Source organism: Ascidiella aspersa, chromosome 6, assembly GCF_963924565.1.
Source record: "Ascidiella aspersa chromosome 6, kaAscAspe10.2, whole genome shotgun sequence".
In the NCBI taxonomy this organism is placed as follows: Eukaryota; Metazoa; Chordata; class Ascidiacea; order Phlebobranchia; family Ascidiidae; genus Ascidiella; species Ascidiella aspersa.
The window spans coordinates 28,558,908-28,577,795 of record NC_139452.1 but is presented as its reverse complement, the minus strand read 5'-3'; the positions used below and the strand labels follow the sequence as shown (position 1 = coordinate 28,577,795).

The 18,888-nt window shown below is 35.5% G+C and overlaps 1 protein-coding gene across 1 annotated transcript in view; it reads right to left on the bottom strand.

Moving 5' to 3' along the window:
• The window catches only part of LOC146141129 (nesprin-1-like), a 340,733-nt gene that overhangs the window by 88,190 nt on the left and 233,655 nt on the right, over positions 1-18,888 (bottom strand). Inside the window, exons 57-82 of the mRNA XM_083392820.1 lie at positions 18,548-18,763; positions 17,899-17,989; positions 17,246-17,458; positions 16,177-16,298; positions 15,430-15,685; positions 14,923-15,056; positions 14,346-14,532; positions 13,583-13,744; positions 12,784-12,948; positions 12,150-12,290; positions 11,617-11,833; positions 11,035-11,152; positions 10,768-10,891; positions 9,940-10,141; positions 9,371-9,525; positions 8,686-8,796; positions 7,987-8,139; positions 7,081-7,245; positions 6,128-6,322; positions 5,183-5,344; positions 4,445-4,623; positions 3,858-4,035; positions 3,296-3,388; positions 2,812-3,018; positions 1,848-2,070; positions 1,202-1,368 (exon numbers count right to left, since the gene is read on the bottom strand). Of these exons, the coding sequence (XP_083248946.1) occupies positions 1,202-1,368; positions 1,848-2,070; positions 2,812-3,018; positions 3,296-3,388; positions 3,858-4,035; positions 4,445-4,623; positions 5,183-5,344; positions 6,128-6,322; positions 7,081-7,245; positions 7,987-8,139; positions 8,686-8,796; positions 9,371-9,525; positions 9,940-10,141; positions 10,768-10,891; positions 11,035-11,152; positions 11,617-11,833; positions 12,150-12,290; positions 12,784-12,948; positions 13,583-13,744; positions 14,346-14,532; positions 14,923-15,056; positions 15,430-15,685; positions 16,177-16,298; positions 17,246-17,458; positions 17,899-17,989; positions 18,548-18,763 (4,336 nt within the window). The remainder of the gene's footprint in view (positions 1-1,201; positions 1,369-1,847; positions 2,071-2,811; positions 3,019-3,295; positions 3,389-3,857; positions 4,036-4,444; positions 4,624-5,182; positions 5,345-6,127; positions 6,323-7,080; positions 7,246-7,986; positions 8,140-8,685; positions 8,797-9,370; positions 9,526-9,939; positions 10,142-10,767; positions 10,892-11,034; positions 11,153-11,616; positions 11,834-12,149; positions 12,291-12,783; positions 12,949-13,582; positions 13,745-14,345; positions 14,533-14,922; positions 15,057-15,429; positions 15,686-16,176; positions 16,299-17,245; positions 17,459-17,898; positions 17,990-18,547; positions 18,764-18,888) is intronic.

The following is an 18,888-nucleotide window of genomic DNA, read 5'->3' as shown; positions in this document are numbered from 1 at the left end:
AGAAATGTTCTAGATAAGTGGATGAAATTTTATGCAATCCAGCAACCATTTCTGTGAGAATGACACGGCAAATTGCTTTTGAGGGAAAGTTAGGGCGATATTTTACAGCGATTTTGCCTCGGAGCGTCTAAATCTAGGCTATATGTGAAATTTCCTGTAAGTTAGGCAAAGTTATAAAGAGAAATGTTTTAGAACAAGTGGGTGATATTTTACACAGTCTATGGCAGCCATTTCTGTGAGAATGATACAGCGAATTGGTTTTGAGGAAGAGTTAAGGTGATATTTTACAGCATTGTTGCCTGGGAACTCGTTCTACCTACATGTAAAATTATGTGACTTTACACAATAAATTTCCCTAATTCAGGGGTCACCAAATTACCTCTCGTGGGGCAGATTGAACACAATTTTATTTTAACTGTTTGTAAAAATCGCCCAAATATGCTGATAGAAATTTTCTTTCATAAAACATAGTTTTTCTGTGAGTTAGGGAGAGTTATACAGATAAATGTTTTAGGATAAGTTGTCAAAATTTCGCATTAAGCTGATTGAGGTAATGTAAAGAGTAAGAAAAATTGAAGTCGCTTTCTGCGATTAAAATCACCAATTAACACAAAAAAGTATTCCAGATAAACCAGTGTACACCACGCCAGTGTTGTAATAACTTAAGTCAGTGACTTCACTAAAGTCACAGCTTTTAAATGACTTGACCTGGCTTAAGTCGTTCGAACTAATGATCCTAACTTGTACTTGAGTGTTTTGAATGTTTTAAAACTCAAGTCCCCTGCGATTAAAGTCACCAACTTTACAAGGCATATTATTGCCAGAAACAAGTGGTTCTCACTAGTGATACTATTTTTAGATGGTTCCAACACAATATTATTGTGACTGGCGTAAGTTATATTTTCTTTTTGTTACAATAAATCGAACGACACCTAAATATATTTTATTTAGTTTTAAAAAGCATGAGTAGATTTGAAGAAACTTAGACGCGGCCAAAAAAGATGGGAGAATCACAGAGAGAACTCAATTTAATGAGTGAATCGCAGTAACAATGTCAAAGCCAATATAGAAGTATAGGTATCATTTTAAAGGTTTCGAATATCTCTTTATTCATTTTCAACATGTTACCTACTTCTGTGAGGGTTTTTGATATTCTTACTTAATCTTACTACAACAACCTTTAACCAATATGCTTTTTTACCTTAAATTCGTTCTGCATGTTCAGTGTGCTTCTCCATTCCACCTCAGCCTCCGCAGCGCCCTCCAGCAGAACTTCGAGCTCCTGTTTAAAGGCGCCAAACTTTTCCTCCAATGGGATGCTCAGGTCTGGGTCACGTGACGAGCTCTCTTCAAGGAAGAGCTCTTTGCCTGAAGAATTTCAAGTAAATTGGTTTAGCGGTAGTTATATCAATTGTGTGGTTAGAATAGTCAACAAACAAATCTCTTAAGTTATAGATCAGTAATTATTGAATATTTGTGAATTAAAAGTTCCTTCAACAAGACTAAAATTGTATTAGGTATGTTTAAGAAAGGGTCTATTTAAGATTTTAACAGATAAAGAAGAAAAGTGATATAAGGTGAGTGACCCATGACTACAATTTATACTGAAGAATATAAAACGCAGCAAAACTTATAAATACAGTAATGCTAAGACTATTTATATTTGAGTTTTGTTATTGAAATGCATAGCATTTACTATAGTTGTACATTTGTGTACAAACTCAGACATGCTTATTTCTATGCTGGAATAGTAGATGACTATTAATTGACTAACCTTTGGTGACTACTACCCAACTAGTTAACCTAGTTTTTAAAGGAGGAAAAATCGCACATAAAAGGTCACAAACCTTTGACATCTTCAATTAGCAGCGCTATATCCTTGACTCTTCGTCCAGCGTCGTACAAATTAGCGGCCGGACTTGCACAAGCCACTCGTATGCTTGCCTGCTGCTCATCCAGCCAAACGGCAAGCTGATCCAGTTTGACGCTGAGGTCTTGGTGTTTGTGAACCACCTCGGTTAGACGACGAAGTAGCTGTGCTGCCGCGTTTTGAACGGCGTCATATGTGGCCTAAATAGGGAAAATGTGTTGTTTATTAAATGAGGAAAATTGGTTGAAGAATTTAAACTTATTTTTTCTATCAACAAGGAACAAAACCATTTATTTTTTAATTGTACTTCGTGCTGCAATAATCAGTGCAATTTTCTTCATGGTAAACCCATCACGCTTGCATTTAAAACTGAGAAAATAATTTAACTTTAAATCTACAAACATTTTTGCGTTAATCTGAAATTATAACTTGAACATTGTAGCGTTGTTAGCTTGTGCATATTTTGTATGGTACTGACATGATGAATGCGAGAGTAGTTACTGCACGGCGATTTCTTTTAACTTGTAAAAAAAAAAAAAAAAAAAAAAAAAAGGGATACTTCGTTGTTTAAAAAAGGAAGAGATCCGCCAGTTCAAAAAGTCAGCACAGTTAGACAGGGCTACCCCAAGCGCCACAGTTAGACAAGACTACCCTCCCAGTTAGACAAGGCTACCCCAAGAGCCACAGTTAGACAGGGTTACCCTATCGTGCTTATTTCTGTAGTTTTCAAATTTATTGTTAAGTTAAAGGAATGTAACCTCGATATTTTGTCCGGTTTTTAACAAAGAAACAATTGTAAGCACAGACCCGTTTATTGTTTCTTAAATGTTAAGGGCTTAATCGCTGTAAAATAAAAAAAAATCATAGTTGTTCCGCAAGTCCTTACATGAGCGGTAGAGCCTTAGCCCTTTCCTAGACCATTTGTAGTCAACAACCCTCACCTGTAATCCAGCCAGTTGACTTTGTATCTGGCTCTCCAGGGGTTCCCGTTTATCCTCCTCATACTCATTGAGGAGCCTTTTCCCCAGAGTGGATGCGGCCTGGACCTCGCTCCTGAAGTTGGTGATCTCCTCCTGAACTCCTGTGTACTCCAGGAGCTGATCTTCCATTATGGATGCGGGGGAAGAGTCAGTGGAGTCAGCGATATCCTGCGATGTATATAGGTGAAGTAGTAGTTGTTTATTGGTTTTGTTTACATTTGCAATATGGATCTTAATAGCAACTGAAACATACATATACACAATGTTTATAATATTTGATCAAGCCTTTCTGGAGTTGTACTGACCAACGATAACGGCAAACATAATAATACAGCAAATATCGAAATGTATGAGAGGGTTTCAAAAAAGGTTCGGGATATTTACTTTGTCTGTTTATGCAAGCCACAAAAATTTATTATTATTTTTAATTGAAACCATCAATTACCTGAGACGACGCCATCATGATCTGTGACGATTTGTTGAGCAACCATCTTTCAGCCGATTGGACTGCGTCGTGGTATTCTTGGTGGGACTTTACCTAAACGGAGAAGCGCGTTAACAATATGTAAAACAACAATCGCTTCAATTTTCTTAATCCGTCGCAGTGATAAAACAAACATAAAAACACTATATATTGACAAATAGATAAAACATAAAAACACTATATATTGACAAATCGTGTTTTTCATCCTTTACAAGGTTATTTTATATTTTGTTAACTTTAAATAGATTTTTATTAGGGACTTTACGTATTTGGCAAGCTTACATGAATAAACAATAAATAAAAAAGAACAAAAAATAGGAAAAATATAAGGGAACTTCTGTATTGTTTTCCACAATAATAACTAGTTATTTTCCAAGATCATAGTATTTGACAAGTTAGAATCGATAAACAATAAAAAACTAACTAAAAAAAATAAACAACAGAAGGGAATATATTAATCCACAATACAATTCAAGTTATTTGCTAAGATAATAGTTTTCTATAAACAAACATGACGTCATACCTTGCTTCTCAAATCTTCGATCCTCTGCTGGCACAAGTGCGCCACCCTGTGGTACTTCTCGCCCACTTGTTCCACGTCACGCGAGTCACGTGACTGCGCTGGCAGGCGTCCAGACTTGTTGATGACGTCATGCACTCCGTCCTGGTGCTTGGTGATGTCTTCCTGGTAACCAACGTACCTGAGAGGGAGAAACATTAAAAAGTTAGAATAAACAGAACTACTGTACCTACACACTATTAGATACAACTCTGCAGTATTTATATTAAGTCAAAATTAAGTGCAACTAAACAAAACAAAAAAATATTTTAAAAGTAAAGCTGTGGTTTGTCGAAAAATTATAAATTTTAGAGCCCAGAGCAATAGAAAGAATTGTTTTTCTTTCTAACTAAACAACTGGGTTTAACTACTGTTATGTCAAAATTTAGATCCGGGAAACAATCACACCAAATAACAACTATATACAAGTTAAGTATAACATAAAACTTATTTTCATCTACCGGGCAAAGTAATCTTTTAAACAGTCTCTCTTACGCGTGAATTACAAATACAATTTATTTAAACCTAATATAACACTTTGAACAAGTTACCTGGCGAATTGTGCCTTCTTCTCAAAGAGCTCATACTTCAGTTCCGGTTTTGTTTCAACTTTCGCGAGAACGTCACTGAGCCAACTCTTCAGCGCCTCTAGTGCGTTGTTAAAGTCCTTCTGAAGGTGCAAAGTTCGCCGCATGGTGCGCTGCGCAGCTTGGATGCGAACGTACAAGTCCTGCGGTGGGAAAATAGTATTTAGACTTGAGCGGAACGTTCAACAATCATGGAGTACTGAACTAACTTAAAACAAATTGGGGGAATTCTTTTGAGACTATATTAATCAAATTCAGTCTCTTGCACATTTAAGCTATACCAAAATCAAGACAGAGTAATTCTCAGGTAAAAATTAACTCAGATCCCAATGTGTATAACTCTATCATTTTTCCCTAAATATGCAAAATAGTTAACAAAAGATGTTTGGCGTGATAAGGCTGCTATATTCACAAATGGTTATGGGCAATAAATCAACTACAAATTACAAATTGTTTACGTAAAAAAATTAATATAAATACCACAGTTTTATTACAAAATATTCAATAAAAACACTTAATTTTAACCCAAGTAATTGACAAAATGACTGAAGTCCATGTCGAGTCCTTTGTCAAAACCACTTAACTCAACAAGGTCAAAATACGTAAGTCAAGTCAAGTCATATAAAAACAGTGACTTACGTGCACTTAAGTCATTACAATACTGTTAACAGGTAAATTTTACATCATTACAAAGTTATCCACCTGGAAGTCATCGTGCTGTTGTGATGTCTGCCTTGTGATCTGAGGTTGGAACTCAGCATCGATTGCTTGGATCAACTTGCTCGATTTGTCACTGATTTGAGAAAGTGAAGTCTTCTTCGACTCAAACTCGATCAGAAGATCATCAAGCTTATCGCAGCGATCCTGGTAAACACAGTTCTTAATTGCGGTTTATAAATCTTAGATGGTTTTGAAAACTGTAAATCTGACGGCAACATTGTAACAAAAACGTATCAGTACAATTTCCGGTTTTACATCAAATAAAAGGTTACAATTTTTTTTAACTTTTACGGTTGTGTACAATTGTTTGCACATTTTGTCAATAAACCTGTTTTTTAAAGTAACACTGTAAAACTTATAGTTTGAAAATATATAAACTTCCACACGAACTTTATATTAGTTTGTAATTGCCTAATTTCTGTCGTAAAACTTATAAAATTTATTCAAAATCGTGAAATAGAAAGTAAGCAATTCTATTTATTGATTGGGTGCACTTTTAATCGAAATTTGACAAAAACATTATGTCAGATTTTGCGCATCCTAAGTGTGTTGTACCTTATGGGTTGCATTCGTTCCATGTGACTAAAGTAATATTGCTTACTTACAAGTTTAGGTAACCGGAAAAGGTATTTTGACATAGACCAAACAAACACCTTAAAGTTCGTGCTGGGAAACGTAAATAAACAATAAATTAAGATTGAAGAATAAATGCTTGTTTGAAGGTTTAAGCAAAATTTGCCAGCCACCAAAACGTGCACGACAGAAAATAAACTTTTCTCCATATTTATTTGTAGATATCAGTAAAAAATTCACAAAGTTACGTATTAATAAAAAAAATTAACCCACTTCAGTACTATCTCTATTTTTTATTGGTAGGTGTCAGTAAAATTTACCAGTTACCTTAGTAAGCAATCCAAATTTACTCACCTCGGTATTATCCGGGTGTGACGAATCCTGTGTAACGTAGACGGCAAACCGGTCGGTGGCGCTAGTGAGCCACTGGTCGAAGTTGTCCGAAAGCTGCTGGTAATCGCTCTGAACCTCAACCGCTGATTGGTAGACGCGGAGGCGTGTCTTGCACTTCATCAGCAGTGATTGGTAGCGAGCGCTGAGCTGGGCAACCTGGTTAGAATTAAAATATTCATTAACAATCGGTCCCGGTATGACCGGAGGTTGCGAGTTCGAACCTCACCGAAGGCTAGTGGTTGTTTATTAGCCTGGCTTGCATGAATATCCTTAATTGATCGACTGATTCGGTTAGTCTGTTGAGGACTTACGCTGTAATTTAATAAAAAAATGATCTTTTGTAAATTGTTGTTATTTTTGGATAAGATGTTATATTTTGAATATTGCGCGAAAATTTCGACTAAAATATTTGGTGTTACTGGAGATATGGGATTTTGCTTTGTTGACCTACTTGCCAAAATAATTTGGATTTTTGTAAATATGCAAATTAACTTTTAATTGAATAAAATTGAAATTGCTCGAGGTTTTAGGTTTACTATTTTTTCACTATTTTGTGAAAAGTTTAGAACAAAAGCAGTGTCAAAAATTTATCATGTCTAAATAATGAAGTACACCAGATTTGCAATACACATAAACGGATATACGATCTGCGTAAATAGGGATTAAACTGAATTATGATAAAAATTAAACTGAATTATGACAAAGGCCAACTTTAGGTTCCTGATAAAAGATAACTTTTTTATCACATTGCTACCTTCGACAGGTAAGTTAAAAAGAATCGAGAGAAATATTGGAAAAAATGAGAAGGAAAAGGGAGCTAAAATATCAACAAAATTAACACCCTTCTTTAATTAACACCCTTCTGGAAAAAAGTGAAACATTTTTTTGTTGTGGCAAATTTTTTTAAACCGAACCTGTTTGCTCATGCTTCCGTCAGAGGGCGCACAAGTCTCAAGTAGACTCTGAGCAGCCTTTGTTAGTTTCTCCAGCTTGTGTCTGTTGTTGGTCACCTCGTCAGTGTACAACCGGAAGCGGTCAGCTGCAACCTTGTTCTCTTCAAGGTCACCGGTCAGCTGAACCTGCAACACGTGGTTTAAGATTACAATGAAATTGACTGCTGTATAAACACGTTTCAAAACGCTTGAAAATCGTTTCTAATTGTTTTTTACGGAAAGACATTATTTTGTTTGTAGGATATTTTCATATCTTTAGCTAAACCCTAGGTTTAAAGTTACGTTATTTTCATTTTTTCTAAATGACAGCTCAAAACGATGTACCAAAACCGAAAAGAAAACGGCCTTGCAAAGTTGCTAAACGGAATTACTTAAGCTGATGGAGATTCGAGTATTTAATCTAAATCGTTTTGGATATTTAATCCAAAAATATAGTTTTATTTATAAACTGAACAAAAAACTTATAACGGTTGATTTATGACTTGTCAGACATTTAAAATTCAATTCGACAACTATAGGTGTAAGTTTAAGCCCATACAGAGGTAGGTATTATTTCGAACTCTTTGTTAAGATGAATAAAGATGTGTTAAAAACGTTCAAAATGATACCTAATTTTGTATGGGCTTTGATATTCTTACTACGTTTTACTTTTACCTGCAAACATTATGCCCCAATGCGTTTATTGAATGTTTTGGCATTTTGCTTTAGCGATTACAAAGATCTAAAAGGTATTCGTAAAGTTTAAAACACTTCCCACTTATGTATGGGCTTTGATATTTTCACTACGTCTTACTACAAACTCCAACCATTATGCGTTATAGGAGTATCTTAAATATTTTCACCGAATCACAAAGTGTCATGTCTTACGTCATTATCAGGGCATTGTTCCATCGCGTTGATCCAGTCTTGAAAGGAGGCGCATATTTTCTCGTACTTTTCAGTTTCCTCGAGTAATTTACGAGTTTGACTGAGAGCTTCGGTCAGAGTTTTACGGTAATCCGTCCATTCCTCTTTCAAGTTCTACAACAAATCGAAATTAGTGTTGTAAAGGGTTTAAAGTTGGGGAATACCCGACGGCGAGTTTGAAAAGATGACGTGGAGTAAAATGCAAATTGGGCAGTTTACTACGATCTGTAAACTACAAATGTTGTCGCTTGGAGTTTAGATGAATAAGCAAACAGGCTTTTTAATATAGATTGATAATAATCAATATCAAAGCCAGAAAGATCTTGCCTATTGTACAAACCTTTTTGATATAAATTTAACAGAAAATTACAACAATGTTTTCAGATAATGTTGTATTTCTTCTAGCGGCGTAACGTTACAAATAAATAAGTTATGAACTTTTTGCCAAAAAACTTTAAAATATGTTTCGGAAAAAAACGTTTAGTTTATGCTTCGGAAAAACCTTTCTTAGATTAATAAATAAACATTTTTACCTGTAGACAAAACACTATAGCTGTGATTTTCAATTTGTTCAAAGTTGAAAACTGCACCAATTTATGAGCAATACAGAAAAGTAAAAAAAAAAATAGCCTAAAATATCACAAATCCCTTTATTCCCACCTGCAGTTGTATCTTGACCGTTTTGTCCGAGCTATTTTTCTTCCCAGCACTGAAAGCCAACTTCAGTTTATCCTCGCCTTCGGGGATTTCCCGTTCGATGCTTTGCAATGCCTGGTAATAACAAGAAGAAACAAAAAAACAGTTGCTTAACTATTAAACATATTAACCTACGCTTACACATCATATCTAACATATCACGATTCAATGCTTAGATTCCGGAAAATGTTAACCGTTTATGCACAATATCAATGACTTGACTAAAACAAAAAAAATTTCAACTTAGGGATTTGATCTCTGAAATAGGTTATTTGTTTATTAAACTATTGTTTTTTGTTGAAAGTATAAGGCCCACTAACCTACAGCAATGAGAACTGGGTCTATTATTTCCCTTTGCAAATAAAGATAACACTTAGGTAAAAATAATGTACCTTTCCGTGGTTTAATCTTTAATAGTTTCAAGTGTGAGTCAAAATTTTTTTATAGTTATTTACTGATTTTAATAACTAACACCCGTACCGTGAGGTAATGAGCAAGTATCTAAATCAAAATCTATTGATCGAATTGCCTTTTCTAAATGAAAAACAAGAGTTAAACAACGACAAAGCAATTTCCTTGATTTCAACGAGTCTTTTGAGGTATGTGACATCGCCATGTTTACAACTTATATATGCACCGACGAACGTACCGTGAGGTTATGAGCAAGTATTTGCCTTCCACCACTGAGGTCTGACAACCTGAACAACTCCACAGGTTTGCCCGAGAACCAGTCGGTGAAGACATGTAGAGCTTGGTGGTAAGACTTGGTCGATTCCGCAGCAATCTCAACCTCGTCCAAAAGTTCTAGTTGGAAAAATCAAACAATGAAAAGCTGACGATCATGATAAACGTAGACAAAATAATGTAGGGTTTGTGAGAAATGTACCCTTAAGTTTTTTTACAGAGAGGTTTTAGATATCTTCTTGGAATTCACAGATGTTTCTATTTGTTTGGTGTTTCTTCCCACTTATTAAAAGAGTGCTAAAACGTTAGCGGCACGTATGTGACATATTTAGTGATGAAAACGAACACAGAATAGGTTACGAGATTTTAATGTTAAGATTCTATTGTGTTTGGGTCAAAATCTTTCAGACAAAAACGAGCAAAAACAAATCAAAAATATTTAAACAAAACAACAATTTCGTATTACATAAAAACGTTAGCCTGCATGCTAAAAAAGTGGTGGCATAACTACAAATATCAAAGTGTTTTACAAACCTTGCGCTGCATTTAAAGTCTCTTGGTATAGATCTCTCAGCTCAGCAGTGTCCACCCTTGTGCCACCAGCATCACCAGTAGCTTCTGCAACCCTACTAGCACATTCCTGGGCCTTTTCTATAAGGGCAGATCGTTGTTTCACGTCACGGTACAATGACTGGCACTTCTCAAGGTCGCTGAAGGTCGATTCGGACGCGTTTGCCTGTTACGTAACAATATGAGCTATATTGAGAGAACAGACGGTGAAGATCATTAATAAAAGAGAAAGATCTAAGGCGCTTGTTATGTTGCACTGAATATGTGAAAAATAGAAATCACCTTGACCCTTGCAAGATGTTGACCTTAATTCCTGATCAGTAACGGCAAAATAATCTAGCAAAGCTAGCAATTCAGGTCAGACACATTAACCAGATCTTAAAAGATATATATATATTTCGCCAACTAAGGCATCGTGTATATCTTAATTCGAATGAATCTATATATATCTTTTAAGATCTGGTTAATGTGTCTGACCTGAATTGCTAGCTTTGCTAGGTGGCGCTTGTTATGTAAAAGAAAAGCTTATGACAAAACGTATGTTTCGGTTAATTTTAAATCATACATGGTTTCTGTTAGGACTTTAGGTTTTTGTTGGTCAACGCAACTTGTTAGTTTCTAAAAAAAAGACAATTTTTTAAATATTTAAAAATTTAAGATGAAAATTAACCGGTTAAAACATGCTTTTAAACAGATAATTACGACTTTTTGTTTTCCTAAATAAATTTTCAAAATGAAATACAATGGAGAATCTTTGACAAATTTATATATTGTTCTACGAAGATTTCCTACCTGTTCCGCTCTCGCATCTTTCTCGTTTTTGATCGCTTCTTCAGCCTGTTCCAGCCATGACTGTGCACTTTTTACTGCCTCGTCATACTCTTCCCACAGTGCAATGCAGTTTACCAGTTTGGATCTGATGTCAAAAAATGTCGTAAATTTATTTAACTTTTTGAGGTACAATTTAAAACAATATTAATTCAAAAATAAACATTGTTCAGAAATAAGGTTAAAGTGTAGTTTTAAATAAGCTACATCATGGGAATATTGTGACGTCACCTCCATTGTTCTGCCTGTGTGACGTATTTCTCCCAGGTTTCCTGCAAACTTTTCATCTGACTCTCGATGTTGTGGCGTCCTTTAGGGGCCGTGGTTTCGAGAATCTTCTCACCTCGACCTGTGTTTGAATTGTGATAGCGTTAATGATTAGTATTTTGCAAAAATAGTTGTCGAATAAACTTGCGAAAGGCATTCACAACGCAGCAATATAGTTAGATTTCTTGCTCAATTTTAAATAATTGTATTTGAAATGTTTGTATAATTGCTACCAAAATCTATATAGACCAGATACATGAGAAAACCTGCGGTACACCAAACTCGCTGCTTTAGGAAACTAATCTTTTTTTTCATAAAATTACTAATACATTTGGGTATATTTTATTCTGAAATATAAATAATTAAAGTGAAAATATCATCAAAATGGGCTACGTGTATTTAAAAAAAATCGTAAAATCCTTTTGTTACAACAATTATATAGCCAAACATCAAATCAAGCTCCAGACATATAAACAGCCAAAAAACGTTAAACACAACACAAAGGAAAACTAAACTCCGGGTCTAAAGGTTACAACAAAATCTCACCAAGCATAACGTTGATCTTGATATCTCCATCTTGTCTGGACGCCAGTAGTTCCTCAATCTTTCCCAGCCTTTGTTCCAACATCATCTTACCTCCAGTCAGGTTGGAGTAGGACTCCATGCGATGCCCGAAGTCACTCATCCATTCCTGGCACTCGGTGAGCGCTGATTGGTGCGACTGGTGGTCCGTGACCTGCTGCTCGCAACGCTTCAGCGCGTCCTGCAAACACGTGACAGTCGCTGATTGGTCGATTTTGAGCTTTCAGTTTAAACGCTACTAGTTGTGTCACGTGTAGACTTGTTACGACTTAAAAGATCTGTCAATTTGGAAATTTTTGCTTTTTATCAAATACTGACCTGTCCTTAATTGCGACGCTCAATAGCATAAATTCCAATGTGCGTAAGTTTCAAGAAAAAGTTCACAATAATTTTAGAGATCTTACTTAAAAATTGAAAGACAATCTGTGCTACGAATTGACAAGTTTAAACTGAGAGCAGTGGGTCCTAACTATTATGTCATTCAGTTTGGTACAAACCTGGACTTGTTTTGTGACGGCGTGGTATCGTGTAATCAGCTGGTTGAGTCTGCTCAGTTCAAGTGAAGATCCAAGCTTTTGAGCTTTTCGCTTCATACGATCGTACTTGTACTGGTGGTCGGCTATATCGCCAGCCAGTGACTGAAAAGAGAATAAAACATTGAAAGATTTTAATCCAGCCTATTTGCTCACCTAAAGTGTTAGTCAGTCTTGATTTTGTTTAGTCAGGATTTTTTTCCCTAAAGGCATGACGCTTCTCTGATGCTTTTCTCAGCAAGTAAAAAAATCTAAAATTTCAACTTGTTTTGTTTGCTGAAAAATGACGCACTTGCCCTAATTTCTGTTTACATAACAGGCCTATAATTTGTAGGTAAAACAGTGAGATTAACATGCAGTTCTAGGAGCTTATTGGTTGCAATGGACAAGCTACATTGTGGAGAATTGGAAAAAGGGTTACAATTTTATCGGGAGAATAGTAAACCAAGTTAAAAGCAGTTTGTGTCTGCAGACTTAAGCTGAATCCTAATAATTGCCTAGAGGGGTGACATATGATCTATCTGTAGCCCTTCTAAAGCGAAATAAGTATATGTAGAATCCGCCTTCACATTTATATCAACATCATAACAAATATTACTTGGAATGCATTGTATTGTGACTTCTTGAGTCCTATTGTTGCCTTTAGACCCGATTCAGCTTCGAATCTTGTTTCAATCTCTTTCAACCAATCTGTCATTTCACGAACGTTAGAATCAAATTCCTTCAGTTGTTCCACATGACTGCGTACGCCCTGCTCACGGTCCTGCAAACAGTTTAGAGGTCAAGGTTAAGAGCGTAAGGGTTGTTAGTTATTAAAATGTGCATGCATTTCCTAAAATACTTCAAAACTTAGGAGTGTATATAGAAGGAAAAGATTTCTACAAAACCGTTATAAAACTTCAAAAATCAGTCAATTTAATTTGGGAAACACGTGGTTAATCAAAAGGTTTTTTGCTTCATCTTGGAATTAAAAATTAAATGATATGTATCCTAAAGTTTTTTTCGTTTGAAGGCAAATTTTAATGAGACAACAACCACCTTATTAGTGATAAACATTTCTATTATAAGCATTACTTGATAACAAATATTAAAGCCAAAAAGGTCTAGTAAATGGACATCATCTTGATCATCTTGACGTTTCAAGACGAATTATCATCAGTTAAAGTGACTGAAATATATCCACACCTTACTTATAAAAGGAGCATAACATTGTGAACTAGATTCAAACGACAGCAAATGCTAAACGCATATTTTAACAGAAATTCTACAGGCTTTTACAGCTTTTGGCTAAACCGTATCATGTCTTCAGCGTAATCTCCAAATACAGCAAAAGTTGTTAAGTCATCAACGAATGGCTGTGTACAGTTTTCATGTCGCGTAAAAGTCTTAAACCTCACCTGTAGCAGATTTAGGAAGTTTTTCCAGTTTTCTCTGCACTGTTTCGCTTGTTGTTTGAATGAGCTCGAAGTTTCAGGGCTAAGGACTGCCAGCAAGCATTCACTCGTGTTGGCGATCGCGTTCAGCTTGGTTTGGCCAGCTTCTACTCCGCTCAGGAGCGCCTGCGCCAAACACCGTGGCAATTAGACGACGGATAAACAGTAAAATGGTTGGAAACGGAAATATTAAATCTCTGGGCCTGTGGTTAAGGAAAGGTAAATATTTATAGGGGTGAGTAAACAAAAAAGCCATGGTAGGTAAACAATTTATAGAGATAAACACAATAAAAAACAAGTTTAAGTAACCAAAACGTACAACCGTATTAGATGATATTATAACAGCATCTGCTTGTTTTTTTTTGAATGAAATAAGTAGAATTTAGAAATATTTGCGTTTTAAATTTTAAATAAAATTATTGTGAATGTCACTTTGTGTTTGAAGACTTAAAGACTATAATCTAATTATATTTAAGGTTAAACCATGTATAAGACTCAGATGACAAATCTATCCACGTGCAAGTATTTATTTTGATTTGTTATATCTCAAAAATTAACATTTTGTTGTCAATACTAAACATCGCTTGTCGAAGCATATGCTGCAAAAACACTTTAAATTATCAAGGACAAAAGGACAGAAGTCCCTTTTAAAAATGAGAAGCTATTACGTTGACGGGTTGTTTTTAAACGAACGGGACTGAACATAAAACAGCATTTAAATTTTTACCTGCAAGTGCTGTAGCCTCTCTTGTGCCACCTCTCGGTCTCCAGATATCTCCCCATACTTGTGAAGTGAGTCTCTCTTAGACTTTACCCAGATGTCGAAGTCGCGAACAGAGCCCTGGAAAGACTCGCTCAACAAACGCTCGCTGTTTACCCGACACTTTTCCGCCCTCATGCGGTAGCCGTCGTACCTGTGACGTCACAATTAAAATTTTGTTTCAAAAGTAAACAAGAACGCTAAATGGTTGGCCTTAGCAATACTTTTTGATTGCTAGGATGGGAATTTCTGGTTTGGTAGAGAAACAAATAGCGCGTAGCTACTCTTTAAGATCTCGTTTATCGATTATGAAGTTACTTTACGACTTCAAATAAAAGTGGCGTCTTCTTTGACAGTTTATTTTTGAAACTCTAGTTTTTTAACAATTTGTCTTTAAGTGACGTAGATTTAGCATTTTCAAACCGGGATCTTTTGTTGTAAAATTTTAAGGTATGAGAAATGGCAATATACCGAAACGAATATAAACTTTATGCTTTTTCGTTTTTCTAGTTTTGTTAATTAAGCTACATTGAGCAACACTAACCTTTGCAAGACGGAAGTAACGTCTTTTGAGAGCTGGTTGATTTCCGGTCCCTGGTAAGTGCGACACATTGTGTTCAACCTTGCTTTGAGGGTATCCACCGATTCTTGAAGGTCGTTCAACGACTGAATTACAACCTACGACATAAAATTGAGATTTAAGGTGATGGATTGACGGGACAGAAAAGAAAAAAAACTTTGATTTACCTACATATGTGTCCTTATGCTATAAATGTGACGCAAAAAATACCATATTAGGCAAAAAAGTTAAAAACAATAAATAAATATCAGTCATTTCCTATTGGTTTAACAATTGATTTTCTATTAAATGAATAGTCTCACAAATAAACAACACTGTACACATTAAACAAATATTTTCTCTATTATATAACAAAACAAAAATAACACAAAAAATATATATTTATTAAAGTTTCTGTAGAACAAACACAACGAATAGAGCACATGCGCAAGTAACCCCTACACTCCGCACATCCAACGTTCCAAACCCTACCTTGCACTTCTTTAAAGTCGCCGTCGTAATGCTCGGCTGCTGAGCCTCGCTTTCACCACCGGGGGCGCTCTTCTCCAGTAGCTCGGTGACGTCAAGCTCATCCAAGCGTGACCGGAACCGCTGGAGGGCGTCGTCAAGCGCACTCCTCTCGATTTCAAAACTCTCCTCGTATTTAGTGACTTGGGAAAGCAGGGATTCCAGGGAAATCTCGGTCTCGATCAAGTTTCGATCCCAAGACCTCCATTCTTCCTTCAGGCTGAAAGAAATACGGTAGAGACGTTTAGATTTAGATTATATTTATTTATTTATCACGAGTTTCCGAAACAACCACACTAACGTGAACACAAAACAAGAAAGACAAATATTTAACTATTTTAATTATTCATTAAATATTGGAGACCTTATCTAGTATTCATGGTAGACAAAATACTACATCAGGTTAACTTAAATTGGTTTAAATTAATGCAATAAACTGAATTCTTCAATAGTAAAGTAATGCCTTTTTATGAATCAATTACAACTCAAGATACAGTATCAACTAAAAAAAGCGCGCATATTAATTTAAAAGTACCTGTTTATAAATGTCTACTTGCAGTTTATAAAACCAAGTTAAGAAATGAACAATTCATGTCCCAATATACACATTTATATTAATAATGTACGAAAAGCTGGTGTAACAAACGGTGTATACTAATGAGTTAAAAACAGTTTACAAAGTAATGTGAAATTCGGTCATAAACCCCTCACCCTTCGATCTCAGTTTTGATGACGTCACGGCCCGATTCGGCGGTTTCCGAAATCACGTGATCACCGATCTCGATGGCGGTGTCAAGCTTCTGGCGTCCGTAGGTTCGCGTCAATTTCAGGCTCTGTGGCGAAATAACAGTTAAACCAACCCGTTTGTACTCATGCTAGTCTGATTACGACACCTAAACGCTAAGTAGGAACACTAAACACGGATCTGTTCATAATCTTCAATAGAAAAAGAGTGGCCCAAATAATTTTAACCTCAATTTTACGCACTGATGATGGCATAAGCACTTGTCGAAACGTTTGCAATATAAAAGTATGAATCTTTTATCAGTTATTTGGGCCACTCTTTTTCTATTCAAGCTAAATAGTTCGTACAGATCCCAGTTCGTAATTGTTCGTGTATTTCAATGATTTTTAAGATTTATATGATCTGAAGCAATAACAATTCTATAATTATACTATCCACCTAAGTTTCAAACTTAAGGTGGGAGCATTCCTTCAAAACACGGCAAATAGTATTTAACAAATCTTATATCTGATCTAAAACACTGGTTTCTTCTTTTTTACCCTACGGGCCCCCATTGCTTCTTTAAAATATTGGATGACCGATCAATTGTTGAAACAAGGAAAATTTAAAACAATAGGCTAAAATAATTACTCTATAACTTTCAAATTATTTCTCATACCATACACTTACTGTTCCAAAGACGTTAAATGATTTACTAAATCAGTTTAGCCCAATAAGAACAATGTTTTCAAAAAATGAAATTTCCCAAAGAGACCCAAATAAAATTTCCCAAGGGACCCAAGTTTTATGAATTTCAGCCGAATGTTTCCTTAACAGGCATTTAAAAACCACTCCTGTAAACCTTTAAAGCAGATGTTGCATTAAAACACGAACCTGAAATTTCTGTAGCTTTCTCTGAATCGCATCTTTAACTTAACACTTACTACTTGTTTAAGAGACACTGATCTAAATCATAAAATCCCCGCCTTTATATCAACAGGCCTTAATAAGTAAATCCTGTGTAAACCAAACCAGAGTTTTCATTAAAACACAAACCTGAACTTTTTGTAGCTTCCTCTGTATCGCATCTTTATCGGTGCTTCCCCCAATATCAGACCAACGATCCAATTCCTCTTTGGCCGAGTTTATCCAATCGGTGAAGTCCCTTGTTGCGTCATAATAGCTCTCGTGCTCATCCAAGCATCGCGTCAGCTGACCGACACGCTCCACCGCGTTTTCGCGCACTTGCCCGAATCGCTCCTCGATCGACTGAGAATCGAATAATTGTGATGTAACAATGGAAAGACAATGGGTGTTTCAAATAAACAATATTGACCAAATTTAGTAGAATAACTGACAATTTTTTTTGAAAAGGTAAAAATTTAAATTACATTGTATGTTGTTCGGAACACAATAGACTTTTGTAACAATTTCAATAAAACATGTTGTTTACACTGATGAAGATACTATAGTCATTACCGTAGTGTTTGAAAGCGAAATATGTCAATTTTATAAAATCTTCTACTTTAAAACGATTTTATAACAAACAAAAAAATCAAAAAATTAAAAAATCGATAACCAGTTTGTTTACATGTTAAGATTATTACATTCATTTTGATTCTATGGAGCATATCAGCAGGTTAATCCAATGAAAAACGATTTGCATTTAGGTAAATCTTCTAAGGTAAAACCGGGGTTTTTATGTCTACCTGGAAATCGTCGTCGCGGTTGAGTCGTTTCGCTTTGTTACGTAGAGCTTCGATTGTTTCCTCGTGTGACGTCACATCTTCCTCAATCAACCTATTTTGACAAAAATAAATCATTGTTACCTCATAGTAGTAAAGTGTAAGAATTCTAAAGGCATTATGTAAAAACATTGGAAGCAACAAACTATTGTAAAACAATATCATATTTCGTTGTCGTTTACTGTATTTTATTCGTTGGTAAATTAACAAAAAAAATCGTTATTCCACAGGGGAAAAATTAAATTTGCGAAACTAAAAACAATTTTGCTTGGGCCAATACAGAAGTAGGTAACATTTTGAACCAGTACATTTTGAACGCTTCGAATATATTTCTTATATATATTCATTTTCAACATCAGTGAGAAGGCTCTGATTGTAATATATTATACACTAAGGTAGACTCTGCACGGATCTGTAATGTACCCTAATAACAAATTATTCCGCCAAAAAGGTTGAGTAGATCGACATTATTTTGATTAAGACGACAATATTTTTTATTAAGATTAAGACGTTTCGATACGCACTTATATTATATTAGTCAATGTGACAGCCTTAAAATTATTACAACGTCCAACTACAACCTATACGCTCCACAGTTGTTAAAGTTTTTTACTTGTATTTTTCCAGTTGAGCTTCCTTATCCTTGACGTCAGCAGCTAGGGCTGGTCTTCCCGCGAAAACCGCGTCGTTCTCATCCAACCAGGACACGAGCTCGTCACGTGACTGGGTGTACTGCAGCCAATCAGAGAGCCGCTGAGCGAGCTTGTTCCTGCAGTCTTGAAGCTTGTCGCTCAAATCGTCGTAGTTCGACTTAAGCTCTTGGAGAGCGCTAAAAGGGGAAAAAAATTGTGATTAGAGGATTTATAGTATATATGTTCCTCCTAACAATTTGTGAACATAATTGTAACGTTACATATTTTAATTACTCCAGTCTTTCGATTATTACAACTAAGC